General features: G+C 32.4%; 1 protein-coding gene across 2 annotated transcripts in view; it reads left to right on the plus strand.

Moving 5' to 3' along the window:
- LOC114325383 (neuropeptide-like 1) overlaps positions 1 to 23,402 on the plus strand; it is a 290,871-nt gene that overhangs the window by 190,456 nt on the left and 77,013 nt on the right. For both annotated transcript variants that reach the window (XM_028273444.2, XM_028273445.2), the window contains exon 3: positions 19,017 to 19,180. In XM_028273444.2, coding sequence (XP_028129245.1) covers positions 19,017 to 19,180 — 164 coding nt within the window. The remainder of the gene's footprint in view (positions 1 to 19,016; positions 19,181 to 23,402) is intronic.

The following is a 23,402-nucleotide window of genomic DNA, read 5'->3' on the forward strand; positions in this document are numbered from 1 at the left end:
GCAGCTATCCTGATGTATTTCTAAAAAAGATTTTTATTGTTCATATATTCCACGCAGAGTTTTGTCTTAAAGATTTTCCAGAGTGAAATATTAATTTGCGTAAAATAATTTTAGCAAACTCTTCAAATTTTACTTGACGATACTTTCAGAAAACCAAATACCGAGCAAGGAACTCTTTAACTTTATATTAAGTAAATGCTTTCGCGTTCAGGATGCCAATAGGGTAGCAGCACCATTTTTGGCCATCTTAAGGAATTTCTTGGCCTTAATAAATCATTAAAAATCAAAAATTAGAGCTGCGGACTTGTAATTGAGCAAACGTATGACGTTAACTTTGTTTGATTTAATAGCGACTTACGTTTGAAGTTAAATTATAAGGACATTTTGTTAGGTATTTTTAATTCAGAAAGTATATAAAAACTAACTTTGTACCATTTGTGACCACTTTGCTCCTAATGTGGTTTATTCAGAAACCATTTGTGGCCATTTGTTTAATTCTACATAGATAAGGATGATAGTTTCTAGTATTTTTAGTTACCTAACAAATTTTTTTACTAAAGGTAGAAAAATTATATTTAATTACTAGAAATGTTAATAAAATTACATGAAAAGGATAGTAGTTTTAATAAAAAAAATTGTTATTACAACAGTTTTAATCAACACGAATTATTACTAAAATTTATAATATTTATTGATCTCTTCAACAAAAAAGTAACCCCTTGAATTTTTTTAAAGGTGGTTGAATTTCTTCCATTACCTCATCCTTTTCATACCAAATTTCATCCTTTTTTTGTGGCCACTTCCAATCATTCCCATAGTTTTCCATTGTGCTGATTAAAACCTTGCCATTTTTTTCGTCAGTAATTATTCCTGAGAAAAACTTACTTTCGTACTGTACAATTACGTATGTAGATACTTTGTCCGCAGTACATATGTCAAGAGGGTTCTCTTCAACTACATTCTGTATATTTTTGGCCTCCTCACAGACAGGTTCCTCCCCTGATTCTTGTGTGAGATTGGTCTTTTCTAACCCGTTTCCAATTACTTGTTTTACATCTTCAGGGGCCTTTACATTACTCACGGAAACTGTTTTGTTTATTAGTTCGGTTTTTTTTTAATCTCTTTAGATTTTATCTTAATTCCATTTTTCCTAGAAGTTTTTTTTAGTTTCTCTTCTTTACAGGCTCTTTTCGCCTCTTTGTCTTGCTTCTTTTTTTCTTTTTTTTTCCATTTCAAGTTCTTTTTCTTTTTCTTTAGCCACCGCAAGTTCCAACCATGTATTACATGTTAGCACAGAAGGTAAGATTTCACGCTTTCTGGTTTTCTTGGAAATGTTTTCGTCACTGGGATAAATTAGAATGTTACTTAATAGGTCTACAGGCCTTCTTTTCGGAGTATAGACAATGGTAGTACCAACAGATGAAGTCATTAAGTCAACATTTGAAGGTATAGGCAAGTCCGTCAATTTATTAATAACACTGCTATTTTCCAATAGATCCATCGATTCATTGTCCATAACCACATCAGAATCTTTTGCTAACTCTTTATCTATTAACATTTCTGTAGCATTGTCTATGAAACTGCTTTCTTTAAAGGAAGGATTATTATACTCTGGAAAGTCAAATTCTACAATATTAGAGACTGTTGGAGTTGATGTTAGTACATTATTATCTTCCACTTCAATTACAATGGAATTGTCTACCATATAATGGTTAGGAATTTCCTCAGCCGACAATTTGCTGACACTCTCAATAGGGTCATGTAATAAATCTTCTTCGTTTTTAAACTGTACCCATATATTGTACAATGATTCATCAAAAGCATCGTATTTGGACTGTTTGAATTGTTTTAAAACGTCGGGATGAATTTTAGACTCCAAATATTTTAAATGTGTCAGACAAGTTTTCGTTTTGCTAGAGACTACTATGGGTTCTTTCTTTAATGTGATTTTAGAATAATCTACGTTATTAGCAGAAAACGGAAAAAGTCCACATGTTTTAAACCCATTTTGTAGAGATTTAGTAAAATCAGTTTCATCCATAATTTTTTGAAGGAGTTGTGGAATGTCATGTTTTTTGACATCTCTGCCGTTGTGAAATCTGTACATTTTTACTTCAGTTTTCCACTTACTTTTTAACGGAAAAAAGAAACTGACATCCAACGGCTGAAGGATGTGTGTCGTATTTGGATGTAAACACACAACTATAATTTTATTCTCAATGCACAATCGACTTAAAGGCAAACTTAAATGCGAGGAATGTCCGTCCAAAAAAACTATAATCGGCAACGCAATATTACTTTCGTGAATAAAAGGAATAAACACATTTGAAAAGTATTCGTAAAAACACTTTGATGTCATCCATCCTTTGGGTGATTTTCCAACTCCCCAGTCTCTTGGAATATTTTTGCAGATCTTCTCAGGAAGCCGATCATATTTAAAAAGTGTAAGGGGTGGTGCCATTTTCCCTAAAGCATTTGCTGTTATTAAAGTGGTTATATTTTCTTTGTCCGAGGAGGATGAAGTATTGTAAACTGGAAGACCTTTCTCCGCTAAAATTAAACCGCCTTTTGGACATAAATAGAAAGACGTCTCATCCATATTCCAGATTCTTGCCGGATCATCCAAAACATGCTTATCATCTCCAAGTAAATCCAAAGTTTCTTTGAACCAGTTTCGGATTTTTTCTTCAGTAATTAATGATCTGGCTCTATTTATGTATTCAGACTGCTTTAATGAGAGTTCTGGAAATCTACGCATAAATAGATGAAACCACTTCCTCCCAGGAGTATTTGCTTTAAAAGGGGTTTTTAGTTGACTGTCTTCTACCAATTTTTTTATTGAAAAATAAAGGCCTTCTCGACAAATAGGAAAACCCATTTTAGCTGTAGTTTTGATCCAGTGTACCAACCGATCTTCTATGATCTTCCCTAAAACTGGACTTCTTCCGACTTTGCCTGATGTTTCTGGAGCTCTTCCACTTAACTTATTGCGTATTGTGGAACGGGGTACTTCATACAAATTACATGCTGTACTTACTTTCATTCCACCTCGAATAGCTTCCAATGCATTCTTTACTTGCTGAGGTTCGTATTGAAAAAATGTTCGTTTTGGTCGTTGTCGTACATTATTATTTTTTTTCTTGATTTCAATTTTCTTTTTACTCCGTGCCATTATCTGTAATAATAACAAACATTTATAAATAAATTATTAGTTATATTTTTATGTACATGATGTTTTACCGGTAACGGTATGGTTTCTTATTTGTTTTAAATAAATGTCAATGTATAGTAAATGCATACTCCAGGGTTCTCCATAAAAAAATTATATTTTTGTTTTACAACCCCATTTTGGGATACCTTGATTATTACAAAATATTTTTAAATCATTTTGTTAACGAACGGTCCGTTGCGAGTAAAACACCCTGTAGAGTATAACTGGCTACTATGTGAACACGCGTATTTTTAAAGTAGTCAGTAAATTATGTCATATGACCAAAATTGGATTTAACTGTTCCATTAGTAGCCACTATTAAACAGTTGCTGTGGCCACAAATAGGTCAGAAGTGTTCTAATAGTAGCCAGCAAATGGCCATTAATGGTGTGAATACAAAAATAAGTGTTCCATTTGTGGCCACCCAATTTAATAATGTATCGAGATAAAATAAGGAGTTTAAAAACAGATGAAATCGTAAAGAAATCATACCCAAAACTTAAAATCATACGTTGATCACAAAATTTTAATATTTGGCTTAAATACAGCTTAAATAAACTTTCCTGTTTTCTTACGTATATCGTTAACAGAAGGTCTAATACACAGTGTCACCTACTTCAAGAATAAGTAGAAACTAACCTGTAAATCAGAATAAGTCGCAAATTGTAGAGCCATCGTGTTAGAACGAATATAGTCGAAATTCTTCCGATTTCCGTAAAGGCGGTAAACTCGGACCTTATTATAATATTAGATTATTGGTTTAGGTGGCCACTAACGGTGAAGTGGCCAAAAATGGTGCTGCTACCCTACAAAACAATCTATACATAAAAAATAAAATAGTGGTTTATAGAGTATCTTCAAGGAATTCTTTGAACGAATAGTAGCATTTGGCTAATAATAAATTTATAATAAACGAGTCTTCTACAGCTGTCGCCGCTTCTCACATCCTAATTTCCAGCGTTTTCTGTCGAAGCAATCTTCAGTTTTTAGGTTTCTGGCGGTCATTGCATCTTCGACATCTTCTCTCCAGGATCGTCTTGGTCTACCTCGTTTTCTTCTAGTGGGTGGAGTCCATTTTTCTATTTTTGTGGCCATCTATTTTCAGGCATTCTCTGAAAGTGTCCATACCAGTTGAGTCTTTTATCTTCGATTGTATCTATTGTATCTAGATAAATTTCCATTTCTCTCCTAATATCTTCGTTTCTCACCCTATCAAGTCTAATGAGCCGGAAACGTCGTCTTCGATAGTTCATTTCCATGGCCTTAATTTTTGATTTGTTTCTTTGGTTTATTTCCCAGAGTTCGACGCCGTACAACCCAATACTTTGTATTATTGTTTTATACATTCTTCTTTTATTTTCTTTTGTTATTTTATTATTCCACAATAGTCCGTCTATTTTCTTTATGTGATGAAAAATATTTATTTCGCAAATTAATTGACACGAAGTATTTATGCAGCTAGTCCTGATGTCTTTCTAAAAAAGATTTTTATTATTCATATATTCCACGCAGAGTTTCGTCTTAAAGCTTTTCCAGAGTGAAATATTAATTTGCGTAAAATAATTTTAGCAAACTCTTCAAATTTTACTTGACGATACTTTCAGAAAACCAAATACCGAGCAAGGAACTCTTTAACTTTATATTAAGTAAATTATTTCGCGTTCAGGATGCCAATACCTATCCTACGCTACCAGTAAATATAAAATTGACAACGATTTAAATTTTTCTATTCTCATACTATCAATTATGGTGTCACTACCTGTATCAGTATCATAATGAACTTCATTATGATACATATTTTCATTACGATACCATTTTCATTACGAATTTACCAACTTGGCAAAATTACTTACTAAAATCACTAGCCAGTTGAGTTTAGCGAACCCAGTATATGTATCAAAATTCCTGATACAAGAAAAAATAAACTGCTAAACGCGGTAAAATGAGTGGCACACACAATATTCCAGCTGGGTCAATCCAAGCCAAGTAGTCCAAAGGTGGTTGCTTGACTATTTTTAATATTTTTTATTTTTCTACCTTTTAAACTTCAGTCTATAGAGAGAACAAAATTGCATTCATTTTATTTTAAAAAAATTTAGTTTGCCGATGACGGCCATTTTTGTTAAAGCGTGTCGATCATTTTCACGGAAAACATGGCTTCGCTCATTAGCCAATATTTTTTTTGAGGTTTGTCCTAGGACAATAAATCAAAAACCAAACTTTTTAGAAAAGTATGCTCTAAAAAACAGCCTATAGCATTATTTAATTTCAAACTACCCTTAAGGCCTTAAATGAACCTCAAAGTTTGAATAGGTAAACTGATAAAATTCCATTTTCAGCATTTTTTTAACAGCATAAGGCAAGCCGATATTGGTTTGTAATTTTTTTCTGGAAAAGACATACGTACATACTTTAAATAAAAAAAGTTTGAGCTTTGAGACTTTTGAGAATGTTTTCAAAAAAATCTCAAAAACGTAATTTTTTAAAAAATCTCAAAGTTTGACTCCTTATATCTCTGATAGGCACCAAAGAAAAAACTTGAAATTTGGTTGAATGTTAGCCCCTAGCAAGTACAATAAGGAGTAAAAATTTGAAGTTGCAGACTTACGTCATATAGGAGTTATAGGCCTGAAAAAATGGTCAAAAATCAAAATGGTCAAAATTTGAGCGTTTGCGGGCAGGGTAATTAAAATTCAAATAAACTGTCTAATGAAATAAAAATTAATCTATTTTCACCAGATTTCACAATGAATATAAATTTATACAGGGTGTTCCAAAGAAAAGAGTCCACCTCGATATTTGGCAATAGTTACCTATTAGATTTTAAGGAAATGCCGAAATAGGCCCATTTTTTTTATTATATTGCAACTTTTTGGGACATATTTCATACTACGTGACGTCATCCATCAGAGCGTGATGACGTAATCGATGATTCTTTTAAATGGGAATAGGGGTCTTGTGGCAACTAAAAATACATTGTACTGCTGTCAGAAAATAGAAAAAATGTTTATTTTACAAATAAACATTTCTTTTCGCTTAAATTAAATCACAAACAGCCTCCCACTAACCTCTTGACAGTTTGAACATTTAATTTAAGCGAAAAGCAATGTTTATTTGCCAAATAATAATTTTTTTTCTATTTTATGACAGCAATAAAATGTATTTTGAGTTAAATAAATTACATACATTCTAATTTTTGTGTCAATTAATTTAATTCAAAAATTATTTTTTGGCCACCCTGTATAAATAATTATATTATTGTTTATACTACTGAACAGAGAATTGAACACTCTTTCAAATGAGATAACATACGACCCCTGTTACCATTAAAACGATAATCGATTACGTTATCACGCCCAGGTGGATGACGTCACTGACGATGACATGTCATGGAGACGTATGAAATATACATAAAAAAATTGTAATTTAAAAATAAAAATCAACCTGTTTCGGCATTCCCTTAAAATCTAATAACTGTCAAATATCAAGGTGAACTCTTTTCTTTGGCCCACCCTGTATAAATTTGTATTCATTGTGAAATCTGGTGAAAATAGATTAATTTTTATTTCATTAGACAGTTTATTTGAATTTTAATTACCCTGCCCGCAAACGCTCAAATTTTGACCATTTTGATTTTTGAGCATTTTTTCAGGCCTGTAACTCCTACACGACGAAGTCTGCAACTCCAAATTTTTATTCCTTATTTTACTTCCTTTGGGCTAACATTCAGCCAAATTTCAAATTTTTTCATCCGTGTCCATCAGAGATATAAGGGGTCAAACTTTGAGATTTTCCAAAAAATTACGTTTTTGAGACTTTTTTTAAATTTACTCAAGTCTCAAAGCACAAACTTTTTTTATTTAAAGTATGTACGTATCTCTTTTTTAGAAAAAAATTATAAACCATTATCGGCTTGCCTTATGCTGTTAAAAAAATGCTGAAAATGGAATTTTATCAGTTTACCTCTTCAAACTTTGAGGTTCATTTAAGGCCTTAAGGGTAGTTTGAAATTAAATAATGCTATAGGCTGTTTTTTAGAGCATATTTTTCTAAAAAGTTCGGTTTTTGATTTATTTTTCTAGGACAAACCTCAAAAAAATATTGGCTAAAGAACGAAGCCATGTTTTCCGTGAAAATGATCGATACGCTTTAACAAAAATGGCCGTCATCGGCAAACTAAATTTTTTAATAATTACACTTTTATAAAAAAGAACTTTTTTTATAATAAAACCTTTTTATTATTTATAGGAAAGAATATAAAATAATTTAACGATAAACGATTTAACGATAAAATGCTTAAAATTCCAAAAACTACACTCTAAGAAAAATAGTTATTTATGAAACAGTTCGTGAAGTATGCTTTTTGCGAACGCACGCGATATTTAGAGCACGAGCGACAACGGAGCGAGTGCTTATACATCGCGTAAGTTCGCAAAAAGTACTTCACGCACAGTTTCATACAATATTTTATCTACGATAAACAAATATAAAAACTGTAACTCTTCGTCACTGGAATTCATTTGTATTCTACAATTTTTAGAACTTTGACATTTAAAAATCCTAACTACTTTTAAACCACAAAACTGTCAAAAATTTTGTTGCAAGTCATTGCTCATATTATCATCACCATGACAAGGCGAAAGTTAAGGATATTTGATTATATGAAAGTGTGCCAAAAAACCCATTGAAAGTGTGCGAAAAAGTAAATTCCCTTTAAAATACATTGTTACTTCACGCACACTTTAAACTCTTCACGCACTGCTATCTATATTGACAGTTTTCACAAACTAAAAACTTATACATAATATGACATAGAGTAGATAAAGTACTTTTTATAATATCACGGTTTTGTTATTGTACATGTACATAATATGTAGGACACAACATGTTTGGAAAGAATAATTAACCTATAAAATATGAATTTTTAGTAGGTGTATTAACTATTATTTATAATTATGATTCCAAAAATTACACTAGTATAAAAGAGTATTTTTTATAATACCACGGTTGTTTAAAATGGTATATAAAATTTTAAGTATATAAACTTTGAATTATTTATTAAAACAATTAAAAAAAGGTACGCAACAGCCGGGTTCCAACTGGGGACCTCTCGATATGCAGTCTAATGCCACTGAGGCACCATCAATTTGTAGATATCGATTTATTACCGTACTTTAAAGTATCATTGCATTAGTCACATTTTTAAAATAGTTTGAAATTAAAAAAAAATCGATTTATCAATACACTGTGATTGGTCAGTGGGGTAAAGCTTTGTAGATCCGTTATAAGTAATAGATAGTAATAAAAGTTAATAACAAAAATTGTAGCCAACTTTGATTACAGATTGATAATCAGTAATCGTAAATTGTAAGTTTTAGACAATTATTCACCCATGGCTTACTTAAAATTTGGAAAGATTTAGACCCGTAATTATTAATAATTTTGCTCTGAAAAATGAAAATATCTCGAAAACTAATAAATTTACACATAGGGAATGTTATATCAAAATTATAGTATGGTAATGGCACTTTTCGATAGTGATATAAAATACAGGGTGTTCTATTTAAAATTACTGAGAAAATAATGTACTTGCGTTTTGACTCACCCTGTATTCAATATAAAGAAAATTAGCAAAACAAACATTTACGAAAATTTTGACAATAAATAAAAAATATAACGTCAATAAACCATTGACCTTGTACTTGCTTTTATTTATACAGGTAGTTAAACTTGTTACGATTTTCATATAAAATTGGTCATAACTTTGTAAATACCCCGTATAACATACCAAACCCTAAGCGAAAAGTTACGAAGATTTCGAATATAAAATAAAATACAGGGTGTTCTATTTAAAAAAACATAAGTTTGGTCTGCCACTATGTTGTCGAACACCCTGAAACATTCTAACTAATTTTGTAATATGAAGCTCAAAGTTCGCTACAATTTTTGTTCTTAAGTTTTATCGCTATACATTACTATAACGGATCTACGGAGCTTCACCCCACTAATAATTAATCACCCTGTATAATAGCAGTTAAATATTGCATTTTTAGCTAGTTCTAAGCTATCCTGAAAATTTCAGGTGTCTAGGTAGCCTAGAACTATTTTTAAAATGGATTACAAAATTTGCGGAGTCCGTGAAACCAACCAAGCCAAGTATATAAAAAGGTTTTAAAAATAAAATAACTGGAATTCTGTAGTGTCTCTATGGACTGAAGTTTAAGCGGTAGACAAATTAAAAATATTAAAAACAGTCAAGCAACCAACTTAATTTACATTGGACCACTTGGCATGGATTGACCCAGCTACAAAAGAGCTGATAATATATTACGTGGTGCAAAAATGTATTTTAATTTTGATGGAAAATAAAATTATAGTTTTATTTTGAAATTTTTTTCCATATTTGCTAAATTTAAAGTTAAACGCGCCACAAAGAGTGCCTTTGATAAAGTTTGCAGTTTGGGGCTCTTTTGTGGTGCGTTTTAATTCAAATTTAGCAAATATGGAAAAATCTTTCAAAATAAAACCATAATTTTATTTTCCATAAAAATTTGGGCAACGACACCCGATTTGGGCGTCGAAACGTTAATAAAATTATTTTTTCAATTTAATTGTGGCTTATTTCCCATATAAATAGTTATACCCCAGGCTGTGGGTGAAAAAACGTGATATAATTCAGGAATTTTTGAAACCTATCAGATGTTGTAAAGGACGATGCCAGGAATAACTTCTACTAAAATGTAACCAAAAATATTGTGCGCTTTTTTTTATTGCGATTTTCATTTGTTAAATTTGCAATTTTTAATGATTTTTAATTTTGCAGCTTAGGATATTGATTTTAGAGAAAAACATTTTAATAGAAAGTTGTAGTAAATTAAAAAACCTACAATTTGAGGTATGGTAAGTTTAATTTCGTTAATCGGTTATTGCAAAACCGCCTGCGAAATGTCCAAAATGGCCGTTTTTTACAATTGCATTATTTATCGTACAAATAATTTTTTTTAATTTTTAAAGCTTTAAAATGAAGATCTTTCAATTCCAAACATAAAAAAAAAATTGTAAAGCCAGATTAACGAATTTGTTGCTTAGATATTATAAATTGTTTATCCCAAGAGGTCAAATGTCGAAGGCTATAACTTTTTGGAAAAAAACGTAGACAGTTGGTGAAACATCCAATCTCCTTCTAAAGAGTTATATTTTCATATGCTGATGTAAGTAAATGCGTAAAACATTTTTTTGGGTTTGAAAATAAGGGGGCAAATTTCGTTATAAACATTTAGAGCTGAAGCAGCCCTGTACATCCTATGAGTTTCTAACTTACAGATTATTGTTGCTGAAGACGAAACGAAGATTTATAGAAAAATAAAAAATTTCTACAACCAACTGAAGTCGAGATAACTGTTTTTTTTCTTTCTTAAATTGTAGTGCCTTTATTTATAACAATTAAGAAATTATTTTACAGTCATTGACTAAAGAAAGACTATATTATCTTAAAATAAAAATTCTTATAAAATATAATTACATTTAATTATTAAAAATTATTTTTAAAATCGGTGCTTTTGCAAGCGGCCGAATTTTGCAAATCGCCCGACTCGCTTCAAACCGCGAGCTCGGAAAATTTTTACGTAACTTGTATTAAATTTTGACAGAAAACAATTTAATAATATTACCATTATAATATACAGTCTATTTACCACTGTATTTGTTTTTCTTGATAAACTTTTGTGAAATCCAAAACGAATAGTCACTACAAGAAGAAAAAGTTTTATATTGTATATTATAGTAAGAAGTAACATTATTATTATATTTATATAACAATGAAAAAATTAAAAATATAGTTATATATTTCATATATATGTATCATTTTTGTAATATTATTTCTTCAGAAATGAAATTTCACATATAAAAGTTCATCAAGAAAAACAAATACAGTGGTAAATAGACTGTATATTATAATGGTATTATTATTAAATTGTTAAAAATTTTCCGAGCGCGCGGATTTGAAGCGAGCCGGGTGATTTGCAAAATTCGGCCGCTCGCAAAAGCACCGATTTTAAAAATAATTTTTAATAATTAAATGTAATTATGTTTTAAAATAATTTTTATTTTAAGATAATATAAGTCTTTCTTTAGTCAATGACTGTAAAATAATTTCTTAATTGTTATAAATAAAGGCACTACGATTTAAGAAAAAAAAAACAATTATCTCGGCTTCAGTTGGTTGTAGAATTTTTTTATTTTTTTATAAATCTTCGTTTCGTCTTCAGCAACAATAATCTGTAAGTTAGAAACTCATAGGATGTACAGGACCGCTTCAGCTCTAAATGTTTATAACGAAATTTGCCCCCTTATTTTCAAACCCAAAAATTATCTCGGCTTCAGTTGGTCGTAGAAATTTTTTATTTTTTTATAAATCTTCGTGTCATCTTCAGCAACAATAATCTGTAGTTAAAAACTCGTAGGATGTACAGGGCCGCTTCAGCTCTAAATGTTTTATAACGAAATTTGCCCCCATATTTTCAAACCCAAAAATTAGAGGTTTACAAATGTTTTACGCATTTATTTACATCAGAATATGAAAATATAACTGTATAGAAGGAGACTGGATGTTTCACCAACTCTCTACGCTTTTTTTTAAGTTATAACCTTCGACATTTGACTTCTTGAGATAAACAATTTATAATATCTAAGCAACAAATTCGTTAATCTGGCTTTATAATTTTTTTTATGTTTGCAATTGAAAGATCTTCATTTTAAAAGTTTAAAAATAAAAAAAAATTATTTGTACAATAAATAAAGCAATTGTAAAAAACGGCCATTTTGGACCTTTCGCAGGCTGTTTTGCAATAACAAATTAACAAAATTAAACTTACCATACCTCAAATTGTAGGTTTTTTAATTTACTATAACTTTCTATTAAAAATTTTTTCTTTAAAATCAATATCCTTAGCTGCAAAATTAAAAATCATTAAAAATTGCAAATTTAACAAATGAAAATCGCAATATAAAAAGCGCACAATATTTTTGGTTACATTTTAGTAGAAGTTATTCCTGGCATCGTCCTTTACAACATCTGATAGGTTTCAAAAATTCCTGAATTATATCCTGAAATCGACCTATTTTTCACCCACAGCCTGGGGTATTAATCATAAAAATGCCACAAGGAAATAGCTTCAGAACAACCATGAAAATACATTTTTTCGTCACGTAATATTCATACCAGCTCTTTTATAGCTGGAATACTGTGTGCATCACTCATTTTTACCGCGTTTAGCGGTTTTTTATTCTTGTATCAGGAGTTTTTCAAGTTTTTTGATCGGGCAAGGTGAGTTCATATCCCGGCCGTCCCAATATTTTGAACAAATGCGAAAATTTCACGTATATTCATACTGTCGCATGTAGGGGGAATAGTCTAGGCGCCAGACGGGTCACCGTGTCCTTTTCAATTCTGATGGACAAACCCAATGGTTTCTTATGGATTTTTGGCTGCTGATTACGAATTTCGAGGGTGGATTTCGATCCGAGTTGTCAAAAAATTGTTATAAACAATTTAATTGTTTATAAATTGTTTATAAGGCTCTGGCTCATAAACTAAAAGAGATAAAACAGAATGTTTCAAATAAAATTTGTTCGTTAATAAAAAACGAAGGAAAAATCGTTTACTAAACTTAAATCTAACAGTTAGAACTCAAGATATTGTAAAATTAGTGCACAATGCAAATTGCAAATTGCAAAATAAGTATTTTTCGAAGCTTTATCGATCGTAACTCAGCTTGTGCGCATGTAAATGAGCCTTAGAAAGTCCGATTTTAAAACTTCATTAATTAGCTTTCAAAAAAAGTTTATTAAATTACTTTATCTTCATTTGTTTTAAAGTTATACATGTTTGAAGTTATAATTTTCTTAAAAAAATTGCACAATAATTTGTTTATAAGGCTTTCAACTAAATTTGAGCTATAAACATTTATACTTTAATTGACAATAATGATAGAAGAACTCAAAAGGAACATTTTGAGCTTTTTAAATTGTTCGTAAGTTTATTTTTGGTCAAGATATCGGTATTTTAATGGCGTGCTATGAGGCGCAAAATCGGCTCACAGTCAAGTATGTAAGTATTTTTCGACGCTTTATCGATCGTAACTCGGCTTCTACGCATGCAAATGAGCCAATATGTGATATCCATATAAAAATGGATCGAGTTCTTTTACATTATCATCATTGCATATAAAACAAGCATTTATTTTGTGGCGGCATACACACAATTGACGTGCCTTGATGATGTTGCAAAAGAACTAGATCCACTTTATATGGATATCATAATATAGATAATTAGACTCTGAAGCCCCAGAAAGTTTTAGTTTTACTGCCTACAAGAACAGACTTAGTACCACCATGTAACTGTAAAAATTGCTCTAAGAACTTATGCAGATGTAAAAAAACTGAGATTCTCTGTATATTTCGATGCAGATGCATGAAAGATAATGTTTGTAAAAATAGTATTAATAAATAACATAAACTTACTTTTTAGTTATATTTCTGAAATATTAGTTTTTAATGTTTTTTTTTCTCATATAGTACAAAGGTGATACGAGGTACAGTATGATGATTTAATTATAAGAACTATATGATAAAATTTTATTAGGATCTTTAAAAATGAAACATAAAGATAACATATAATAGAAATTATAATTTGCATCGAGAAGTTAGCGCGTGAACCTTTACGCGGTGAGCCAATCTCGCGCCTCAGAGCGCGCTATTAAAATATCGATATCTTGGTCAAAAATAAACATACGAACATTTTCTTAAGCTCAAAATGTTCCTTTTGAGTTATTCTATCACTATTGTTAATTAAAGTATAAATGTTTATAGCCCAAATTTGCTTGAAACCCTTATAAACAAATTAATGTACAATTTTTTTAAGAAAATTTTAACTTCAAACGGATATAACTTTAAAACAAATGAAGACAAGGTAATTTAACAAACTTTGTTTGGAAGCATATTCATTAAACTTTAAAATGAGACCTTCTAAGGCTCATTTTTATGTGTAGAAGCCGAGTTACGATCGAGAAAGCTTCGAAAAATACTTATTTTGCAATTTGCAATTTGCATTGTGCACTAATTTTACAATATCTTGAGTTCTAATTGTTGGATTTAAGTTTAGTTAACGTTTTTTTTCTTTGTTTTTCATTAATGAACAAATTTTAGTTTAAGCATTCTTTTTTATCTCTTTTAGTTTATGAGCCAGAGCTTTATAAACAATTTATAAACAATTAAATTGTTTATAACAATTTTTTGACCATGTAGATCGAATTCCACCCTCAAAATTCGTAATTAGCAACCAAAAATCCATAAGAAACCGTTGAGTTTGTCCATCAGAATTGAAAAGGACACGGTGACCTCTATTTGGCGCCTAGACTAGAAGGTGTGGGTCACTAGCGAGAACTACTGTTCTCTGGGATTTATTGAATATATTGTAAATTAAAATAAATAATTAAAACAAATAAAACTCAAATAAAGGAAATTTTGAAAAACAGACTATTGTTATAGAGAAATCAATTTTGTTTACCAATTTATACGAAAACAACAAATACCACAAACTCATGTAAATCAGTTTATTGCATCTATGAACAACATATATTTATTTAATTAAATACATACTGTCAGTCACTTTTAGAGACAGTAATTGATTTACATAGGACAAATTACCGCAAAATGTAATTAAGGTCAGCGAAGCTATTTCATCTAATTATTTTGCTCATAGCGACTCTAAAACCATTTAAAATTAAATTAAATCTAAATAATGACAGAAAGGGCAAAAAGGGCCATTAAAATAAAAAGTTGCTTTCTTCCACTTTCGCGATTTTGTGCGTCGGCTAAACGATTATAGCCATCCAGAGGAATTTAATTTCCACAATACTCGTAATTGTAATGTGTTGCCGTGTTCTATTAATCAAATCTTAATATTTGAATTGATTTTTGTGAAATATGTTTTGCTATTGTTTCAAAACTCTTGGGGAATCAATAAAATATATTTCGCCTTATTTACTCATTTGAATCAGCAACACAGAACAGAACAGAATTCCAAGTAGCAAAGTTCCGAATCTATTACTTCTTCTTCTTGTAGTGCCTATCCGTTTCGGATGTTGGCGACCATCATGGCAATCTGTACTTTGCACACTGTTGCTCTAAAAGGATTTGTGGTTGTTGTGTAGAACCACGTATGTAGATTTTTCAGGCAGGAAATCCTTCGCCTTCCTGGTCCTCGCTTTCCTTCCAAGATTAGTTGCAGCAGTCCATATCATTCACTGTTCCTCATGTGACCGAGGTATTCGATTTTGACTGTTTTTATTGTGATTAACAGCCCTTTTTCTTTTTGAATTCTCAGCAAAACACCCTGATTAGTAATGTGGTCGGAATAAGATATCTTCAGAATTCGAAAATAAAGTCACATTTCAAACGCCTCAATTTTCTTGCAGGTGGCGTCTGTGAGAGTCCACGACTCAACTCCGTACAACAGTATAGGAAAGATATAACATCGTAGTAACCTGATTTTTCTGGGTATCGACAAGTCATGACATTTGAATAACTTTGCCATTTTTTAAAATGCAGATCTTGCTTTCTCTATCCTACACTTGATTTCTATGGAATGGTCTAAATTTTCATTGACGTTCGTACCAAGGTAGGTGTATGTTTTTACTCTTTCTATTTGTTGACCATTCACAATGACTCTTCCAAATTGCTGTTCCTTCTTAGAGATCATCATACATTTTGTTTTCTTAGTGTTTAGCGAAAGACCGTAGGTATCTCTGACTGACTTCTGCGATTCTGTTTATTAACTCTTAGAGGGCTTCAGCACTGTCAGCGAATACCACTGTGTCGTCTGCGTATCTTATGTTATTGATACATTCTCCGTTAATTCGAATTCCGGCTTCAACATCGTCCACTGCTTCTTGAAAGATTTTCTCAGAGTAGATGTTAAACAGCAGTGGTGATAGTATACATCCCTGACGGACCCCACGTTTGATTTTGATATCATCGGATTCTCCTGCCTCTGTCCGGATATATGATGTTTGATTCCAGTACAGATTGTTGATAACCCTTAAATCACAGGTGTCTATTCCAATATTGTTTAGTATCTCCATCAGCTTGTCGTGCTTTACAGTATCGAACGCTTTATGGTAATCAATAAAACATGCATAAATATCGCAATGTACGTCTCTACATCGTTGAAATAGCACTTGTATACTAAATAGAGCCTCTCTTGTACCCACTGCATTTCGAAAACCAAACTGTATACGGCTCATTTTTTATTCACACAGTCTATAATATATCCTTTTATGTATAATTTTTAGAAACAATTTTAAAATATGGCTCATTAAGCTTAGTTCGGAAATCACTGCAGGATACGGATTTTGTTTCCTTTGGTAAAGCAATAAACGTTGACTTCAGCCATGTTCTTGGTATTACTCAGCTTAAATATATTTCATTAAATATTTTGGTAAGGCGTTGAGTACCGTCGGTGTTAAATAGTTTTATTAATTCAGCATATGCATTGTCAGGTCCAGGAGCTTTGCCATCTTTTAGTTGTGAAATTGCTCTTTCCACTTCATCTATTACACCTACCTAAAAAGTTGGATTCTTTTAGCTCCTATTAAACCCTGTGACACTTTTGAGACACAAAATAGAAAAAGTGTGTATAGTATGTCTCAAAAGAAAAGTCTTTGATCATTGCGTGTTGCCAGTATGTATTACATATGGTGCAGAAACTTTAACAATAACCAAGAAAGTAAGAATTAAAATTTGTGTTATCCAAAGAGCCATGGAACGCTCAATGTTAGGCATTTCTCGTAGGGATCGAATTACCAACAAGGAAATAAGACGAAGAACAGGAGTGACAGATGCCATAGAAAAAATAATTCTTTGTCTTTGAATAATGTCTTGGTCTTTAGTGTATTATTAGCTGGAAGCGTATAAGTGGAACTGGACAGGCTACATAGCTAGAATGTCGGATAATAGATGGACAGAACGAATAATACACTGGAGACCAAGACAAGAAGCTTATCGAAGTACAGGTCGTCCGCCAACAAGATGGTCTGATGACATAAAACGGATCGAGAGAACAGAAATACATGAGGGAGACCTATATCCAGCAGTCGATAGGTCCGGGTTAAATGATGATGATGATGATGATGAAACCATGTCGACGCGAAGCATAGCATTTATATCGCAAAATTAACCAGAAAAACGTATGAGAATACCTTAATTTCCAAACTTCATGACATAACCGCACTGATTATACAGGGTAGTGATGTAACGAATGTCATTTTTTGAACATTCGCGAATACGAATGCGAATGCGATTAACTGCTACCGACATTCGCAAATGCGGATGCGAATGCGAATATTCAGTTTTTTTAAATTTGTTTCTATTTTGCAATATTTTCTACATTTTATAATAAGAAGTTAATACATAGATATTTAGTGTAAATGAATCCGAATCTTACGCTTTATTTTATTACTTCTTCTTTCTCATAATCCTTTGTGCCCTTCAGTGCGTCGGATATAGGGTTCCGCTCCGCTACTTCTTATCCATTTCTTCCACGCACTTCTATTGGTAGCCAATTTGTTAATATCTCTTATAGTCATGTCTCTCTTTTCACCTTTATTATGGATTGGGTCCATCCAGTCTTCCTCGGCCTTCCCTTTTTTGTTACCAATTTTGGCTGAAGGTACTTTCTTTGTTAGCCTATTTTGCAAATCTTTGTGTACGTTTCAATTAAACTATTATTGTGGTACCATTAATTAAACACAGTGTTTTTAAAACTTTTTTGCCTCTTAGTATTTTTTCGATAAGCGATATTTTATCGAGATGTGGCTTCTTTTTAATATGTTTCAAAATATACTTAAAAATGTAAATTATAACTTTCATATCATTACTCATCGTTCTTAACCATATTCAAATATTTGGTGGATTCGACAAATATTCAAAATATCTCAATAAACACTGACTTATCCAAAAAGTACTAAGAGTCGAAAAAGTTTTAAAAACATTGTGTTTAACTAATGGTACCACAATAATAATTTAATTGGAACGTACACAAAAGTTTGGGGGGGTTTAAAGGAACAAAACCCTCATAAAATTTTTATGGGGTGCCTAAATTTCACTATATTTTTTTTTAAATATGTTCCTGCCATAAGAATGCCGCATGTCCATTTTCAATAAAAAATCTATAATAGTTTTCGATATATTCGAAAAAATCGATTTTCGTTTTGTAACTTCAAAGGGCTGTAACTTTTTTTATATGAACATTTGTACTAAGGTAAGTTAGGTCCAATCGAACTATTTTTGGTCCCAGAATATGTGGTTTAATTTATGACCTGCATTTTTGTTACACGTTACTTGCATGTTTGTATTGTTTGATAAAATTCCTGCCTTTAAACATTGTCAATGATTAATTAACTACTAATTTTCGTGTTCCCTTGGAACACACTGGCTGTGGAAAAAGACCTAAAAAATTGGTTAAATTGGTAATTTTACTAATTTAATATTTTCTTTTTTGTCTGAATTGCTGTACGATAAATAAAAGTAATTAAATTTAGAATCCAATAAAATTCTAATAAAAGCTAAGATTACGCAAGGAAAGAGTTTCGAGAAGCAATCTTTGTTTTTTTAATTAATTTTTATTTAATTACAAAGACTTTTAACAAGAGCTGAGGTTTAACAAGAAAACTGCTAAAGACAATCATCGCAGCTTCATTAAATCATTCTCTTGACCTCCATCTAAAATGAATCTCTATATTTCCAGGTGGAATGCAATACCGGAACAAAAAAGAAACTTGCAGTCATTGGCAAGGGCCGGCTACATTAAAACTCTTCCAGACGAAGAAGATGATTCTAACTACAAAAGAAGCATTGCTAATTTGGCAAAAAACGGGCAGCTCCCAAAGCGCCCAGACGAACAAAAGCGTGGTAAGTTTTTTTTAATATTATAGTGCAAATCAAGAATATATATATATATATATATATATATATATATATATATATATATATATATATATATTTATATATATATATATATATATATCAAGAATACCATAATCTTATATATATATATATATATATATATATATATATATATATATATACATCCTACTATCAATTTGACATCGATACATTATGCATTTACCATCGATTTGGCATCGTCTTGCAAAGTGGCATCTGTATATCGATGCCACTTTACACTACCTTAATAACTTTATTCCTGTACTTGCTACCAGAAGTCTAATCAGCTCGGTAGTTAGAGATTTGATTCCTTGATGTTACTTTAATATATCAGCTTTCCTTGTTTACCTCTTACTAAGTTATATAAGTTTATTCCATAAAATGTTTGAGTCCAAAATGATCGTACAGTGAAAATATTATATACATTTAGTTCAGTGTTTTACCGTTTTGTCGCTGCCGTTATATACATGAAAACGTATATCCCACTTTCATTATCAATCATTTTGGCATCAGAAATTTGGCATCACTGTTGAATACAATATTATTCACAACGAAAAATAGACAATTTGAGAATGTATATATTATTTTCATAAAGAAATCAGTCTGGCATCATGTTTTATTGTTTTCACCCAATTTTGAAAAAATGTGAAAACTTTGTATTATCCACGTCCGTCTGTCCGTCTGTCTGTAACCACAACTCCTCCGTCAATATACCAGCTAGAATGACAAATGAGGTATCAAATGAAAGCTGATAATCCAAGGATGGTACTAAAGGTGAGATATTTGACCTTGGCGGTCTGTCCGTCGGTCTTTACGACCGCGAATATAACTCCTCCATCATTATACCAGGTAGAATGACAAATGAGGTGTCAAATGAAAGCATATAATCCAAGGATGGTACTAACGGTGAGATATTTGACCTAGGCTGTCTTTCCGTCGGTCCCTCCGACCGCAAATATAACTCCTCCGTCATTATACCAGGTAGAATGACAAATGAGGTGTCAAAAGAAAGCTTATAATACAAGGATGGTACTAAAGGTGAGATATTTGACTTAGGCGGTCTGTGACTCGGTCCCTCCGACCGCGAATATAACTTATCCGTCATTATACCAGGTAGAATGACAAATGAGGTGTCAAATGAAAGCTGATAATCCTAGGATGGTACTAAAGGTGAGATATTTGACCTAGGCTGTCTTTCCGTCGGTCCCTACGACCGCGAATATAACTCCTCCGTCATTATACCAGGTAGAATGACAAATGAGGTGTCAAAAGAAAGCTTATAATACAAGGATGGTACTAAAGGTGAGATATTTAACTTAGGCGATCTGTGCGCCGGTCCCTCCGACCGCCAATATAACTCCTCCATCATTATACCAGGTAGAATGACAAATGAGGTGTCAAATGAAAGCTTATATTCCAAGGATGGTAATAAAGGTGAGATATTTGACCTAGGCTGTCTTTCCGACGGTCCGTACGACCGGGAATATAACTCCTCCTTCATTATACCATGTAGAATGAGAAATGAGGTGTCAAATGAAGGCTGATATTCCAAGGATGGTACTAAAGGTGAGATATTTGACCTACATGGTCTGTCCGTCGGTCCGTCCAACCGCGAGTATAACTCCTCAATCATTATACCAGGTAGAATGATAAATGAGGTGTCAAATGAAAGCTTATAATCCAAGGATGGTACTAAAGGTGAGATATTTGGCCTAGGCAATCTTTCTGTCGGTCCGTACGAGCGCGAATATAACTTCTCCGTCATTATACCAGGTAGAATGACAAATGAGGTGTCAAATGAAAGCTTATATTCCAAGGATGGTACTAAAGGTGAGATATTTGACCCAGGCTGTCTTTCCGTCGGTCCGTACGACCGCGCATATAACCCCTCCGTCGTTATACCAGGTAGAATGACAAATGAGGTGTCAAATGAAAGCTGATAATCCAATGATAGTACTACAGGTGAGCGATTTGACCTAGGCTGTCTTTCCGCCGGTCCGTACGACCGCGACTATAACTTCTGCGTCTTTATACCAAGTAGAATGACAAATGAGGTGTCAAATGAAAGCTGATAATCCAATGATGGTACTACAGGTGAGCGATTTGACCTAAGCTGTCTTTCCGCCGGTCCGTACGACCGCGACTATAACTTCTGCGTCTTTATACCAAGTAGAATAATAAATAAGGTGTCAAATGAAAGCTTATAATCCAAGGATGGTACTAAAAGTGAGATATTTGGCCTAGACAATCTTTCTGTCGGTCCGTACGACCGCGAATATAACTTCTCCGTCATTATACCAGGCAGAACGACAAATAAGGTGTCAAATGTAAGCTGGTAATACAAGGATGGTACTAAAGGTGAGATATTTGACCTAGGCGGTCTGTCGGTGGGTCCGTCCGACCGCGAATGTAACTCCTCTGTCATTATACCAGCTATAATAATAAATGAGGTGTCAAATGAAAGCTTATAATCCAAGGATGGTACTAAAGGTGAGATATTTGAGCTGGGTACTCTTTCTGTCGGTCCGTACGACCGCCAATATAACTCCTCCGCCATTATACCGGGTAGAATGACAAATAAAAGCTTGTGGGTGAAAACCTAGGACTTACGAAGTCCAATTTAAAAATAGGGCATATCAGAGATATGCCTTAGACATCATAGAAGACAATGACACAGAAAAATCAAACAAGCAATATGTCAAAAGGGCCTTAGTTATGTATCTTCGGTCCTGTTGGTCCAATCGTGATGTATAGCACCTCAAATGATAGGATTTGACAAACAGAATACAATGAGAGAAAAATCAAATACAACCTCATGTCAAAAGGGCCTTAGTCGCGTATCTTCGGTCCTATAAGACCAATCGTGACGTACGGCATCTCAAATAATAGGACTTGACAAATAAAATACAATGACACAGAAAAATCAAATACAGCAACAAGTCAAAAGGGCCCTAGTTATGTATATCTAGTCCTATTGGTCCAATTGTGACGTACAGCAGCTCAAATGGTAGGGTTTAATGAACAGAATACAATGACACAGAAAAATCAAATACAGCAATATGTCAAAAGGGCCTTATTTACGTATCTTCGCTCCTATTGGTCCAATCGTGGCGTACAGCACCTAAAATAACTGGATTTGACTAATATAATACAATGACGTATGAAAATCAATTACAGCATCATGTCAAAAGGGCCTTAGTCTTGTATCTACGGTTCTATTGGTTCAATCGTGACGTACAGCGTCTGAAATGATGGGATTTAACTGGCAGAATAAGATGGTGTAGGCAAATGAAAATGACGGCATGTAATAACACTTTAAAATTGTAGAAATAAAATGGATTAACACACATGGTATGACATATTAGGTGAGAGTATTTAACAAATAGAATACGATTACATACGTCCAGTTTTTGACAAGCGACTTCTCTACATATGATAAACGCGAAAGGGCCCCAACGTTCACTGCTCGACATAGGCCTCCCGTTCACTGCATATACCCACTGCTTTCTGACGCTGTGACTTGAGAGGATAGGATTTAACGAATAGAACGACAAAGAAGACTAAACAAGGCAGCTCACGGGAAAAACACAACTGTCCGTTTTATACTCTACAGGGAAGCATCAAATATTCAACGTAAGAATATATTAGAGTATAACGGTATGATAAATCTTTTTCTTCTTTTTTTCATTTAGTGCATTCCGTACGTTTTTTAAACATAATCAGGAGAAGTTGTTGAATTTCTGAAGTCTATAAAAGAATTTCTTAACAAACCTTTTTTTAATTGTGTTATGGATTATTTTTAAGAATGTGTTTAAAAGGCAGTTCGCAGGCTTATTGTTCAATGGTCTTATCACTTTCAAGCGCCTGTCTTTTTTGTAGGACTATTAATTGTTACTTGTGATTTCAACCATTCTAGCGGGGCAATGCCTTTTCTATAACTGAAATGAATATTGTTATCCATTTAATTTTTTTCCTCAATTAATTGAATGCCTCCTACTGGTGTTTGGTCTAAGCTTACCGCTTTTCCCCATTTAAGCTAAACTGCTCGTCAAAAGTTAGGGATATAGAAAATTATGCTCATTTTCATAGCTAATTTTTTCGAGAACAGATTAACGGATTCCACTATTTTTTTTTAATATTTTAGATTTTTCTTTAGTATTTACACAGTTGTGCAAAGGTTTACACAAAC

This window comes from Diabrotica virgifera, chromosome 6, assembly GCF_917563875.1.
Source record: "Diabrotica virgifera virgifera chromosome 6, PGI_DIABVI_V3a".
Classification (NCBI taxonomy): domain Eukaryota; kingdom Metazoa; phylum Arthropoda; class Insecta; order Coleoptera; family Chrysomelidae; genus Diabrotica; species Diabrotica virgifera.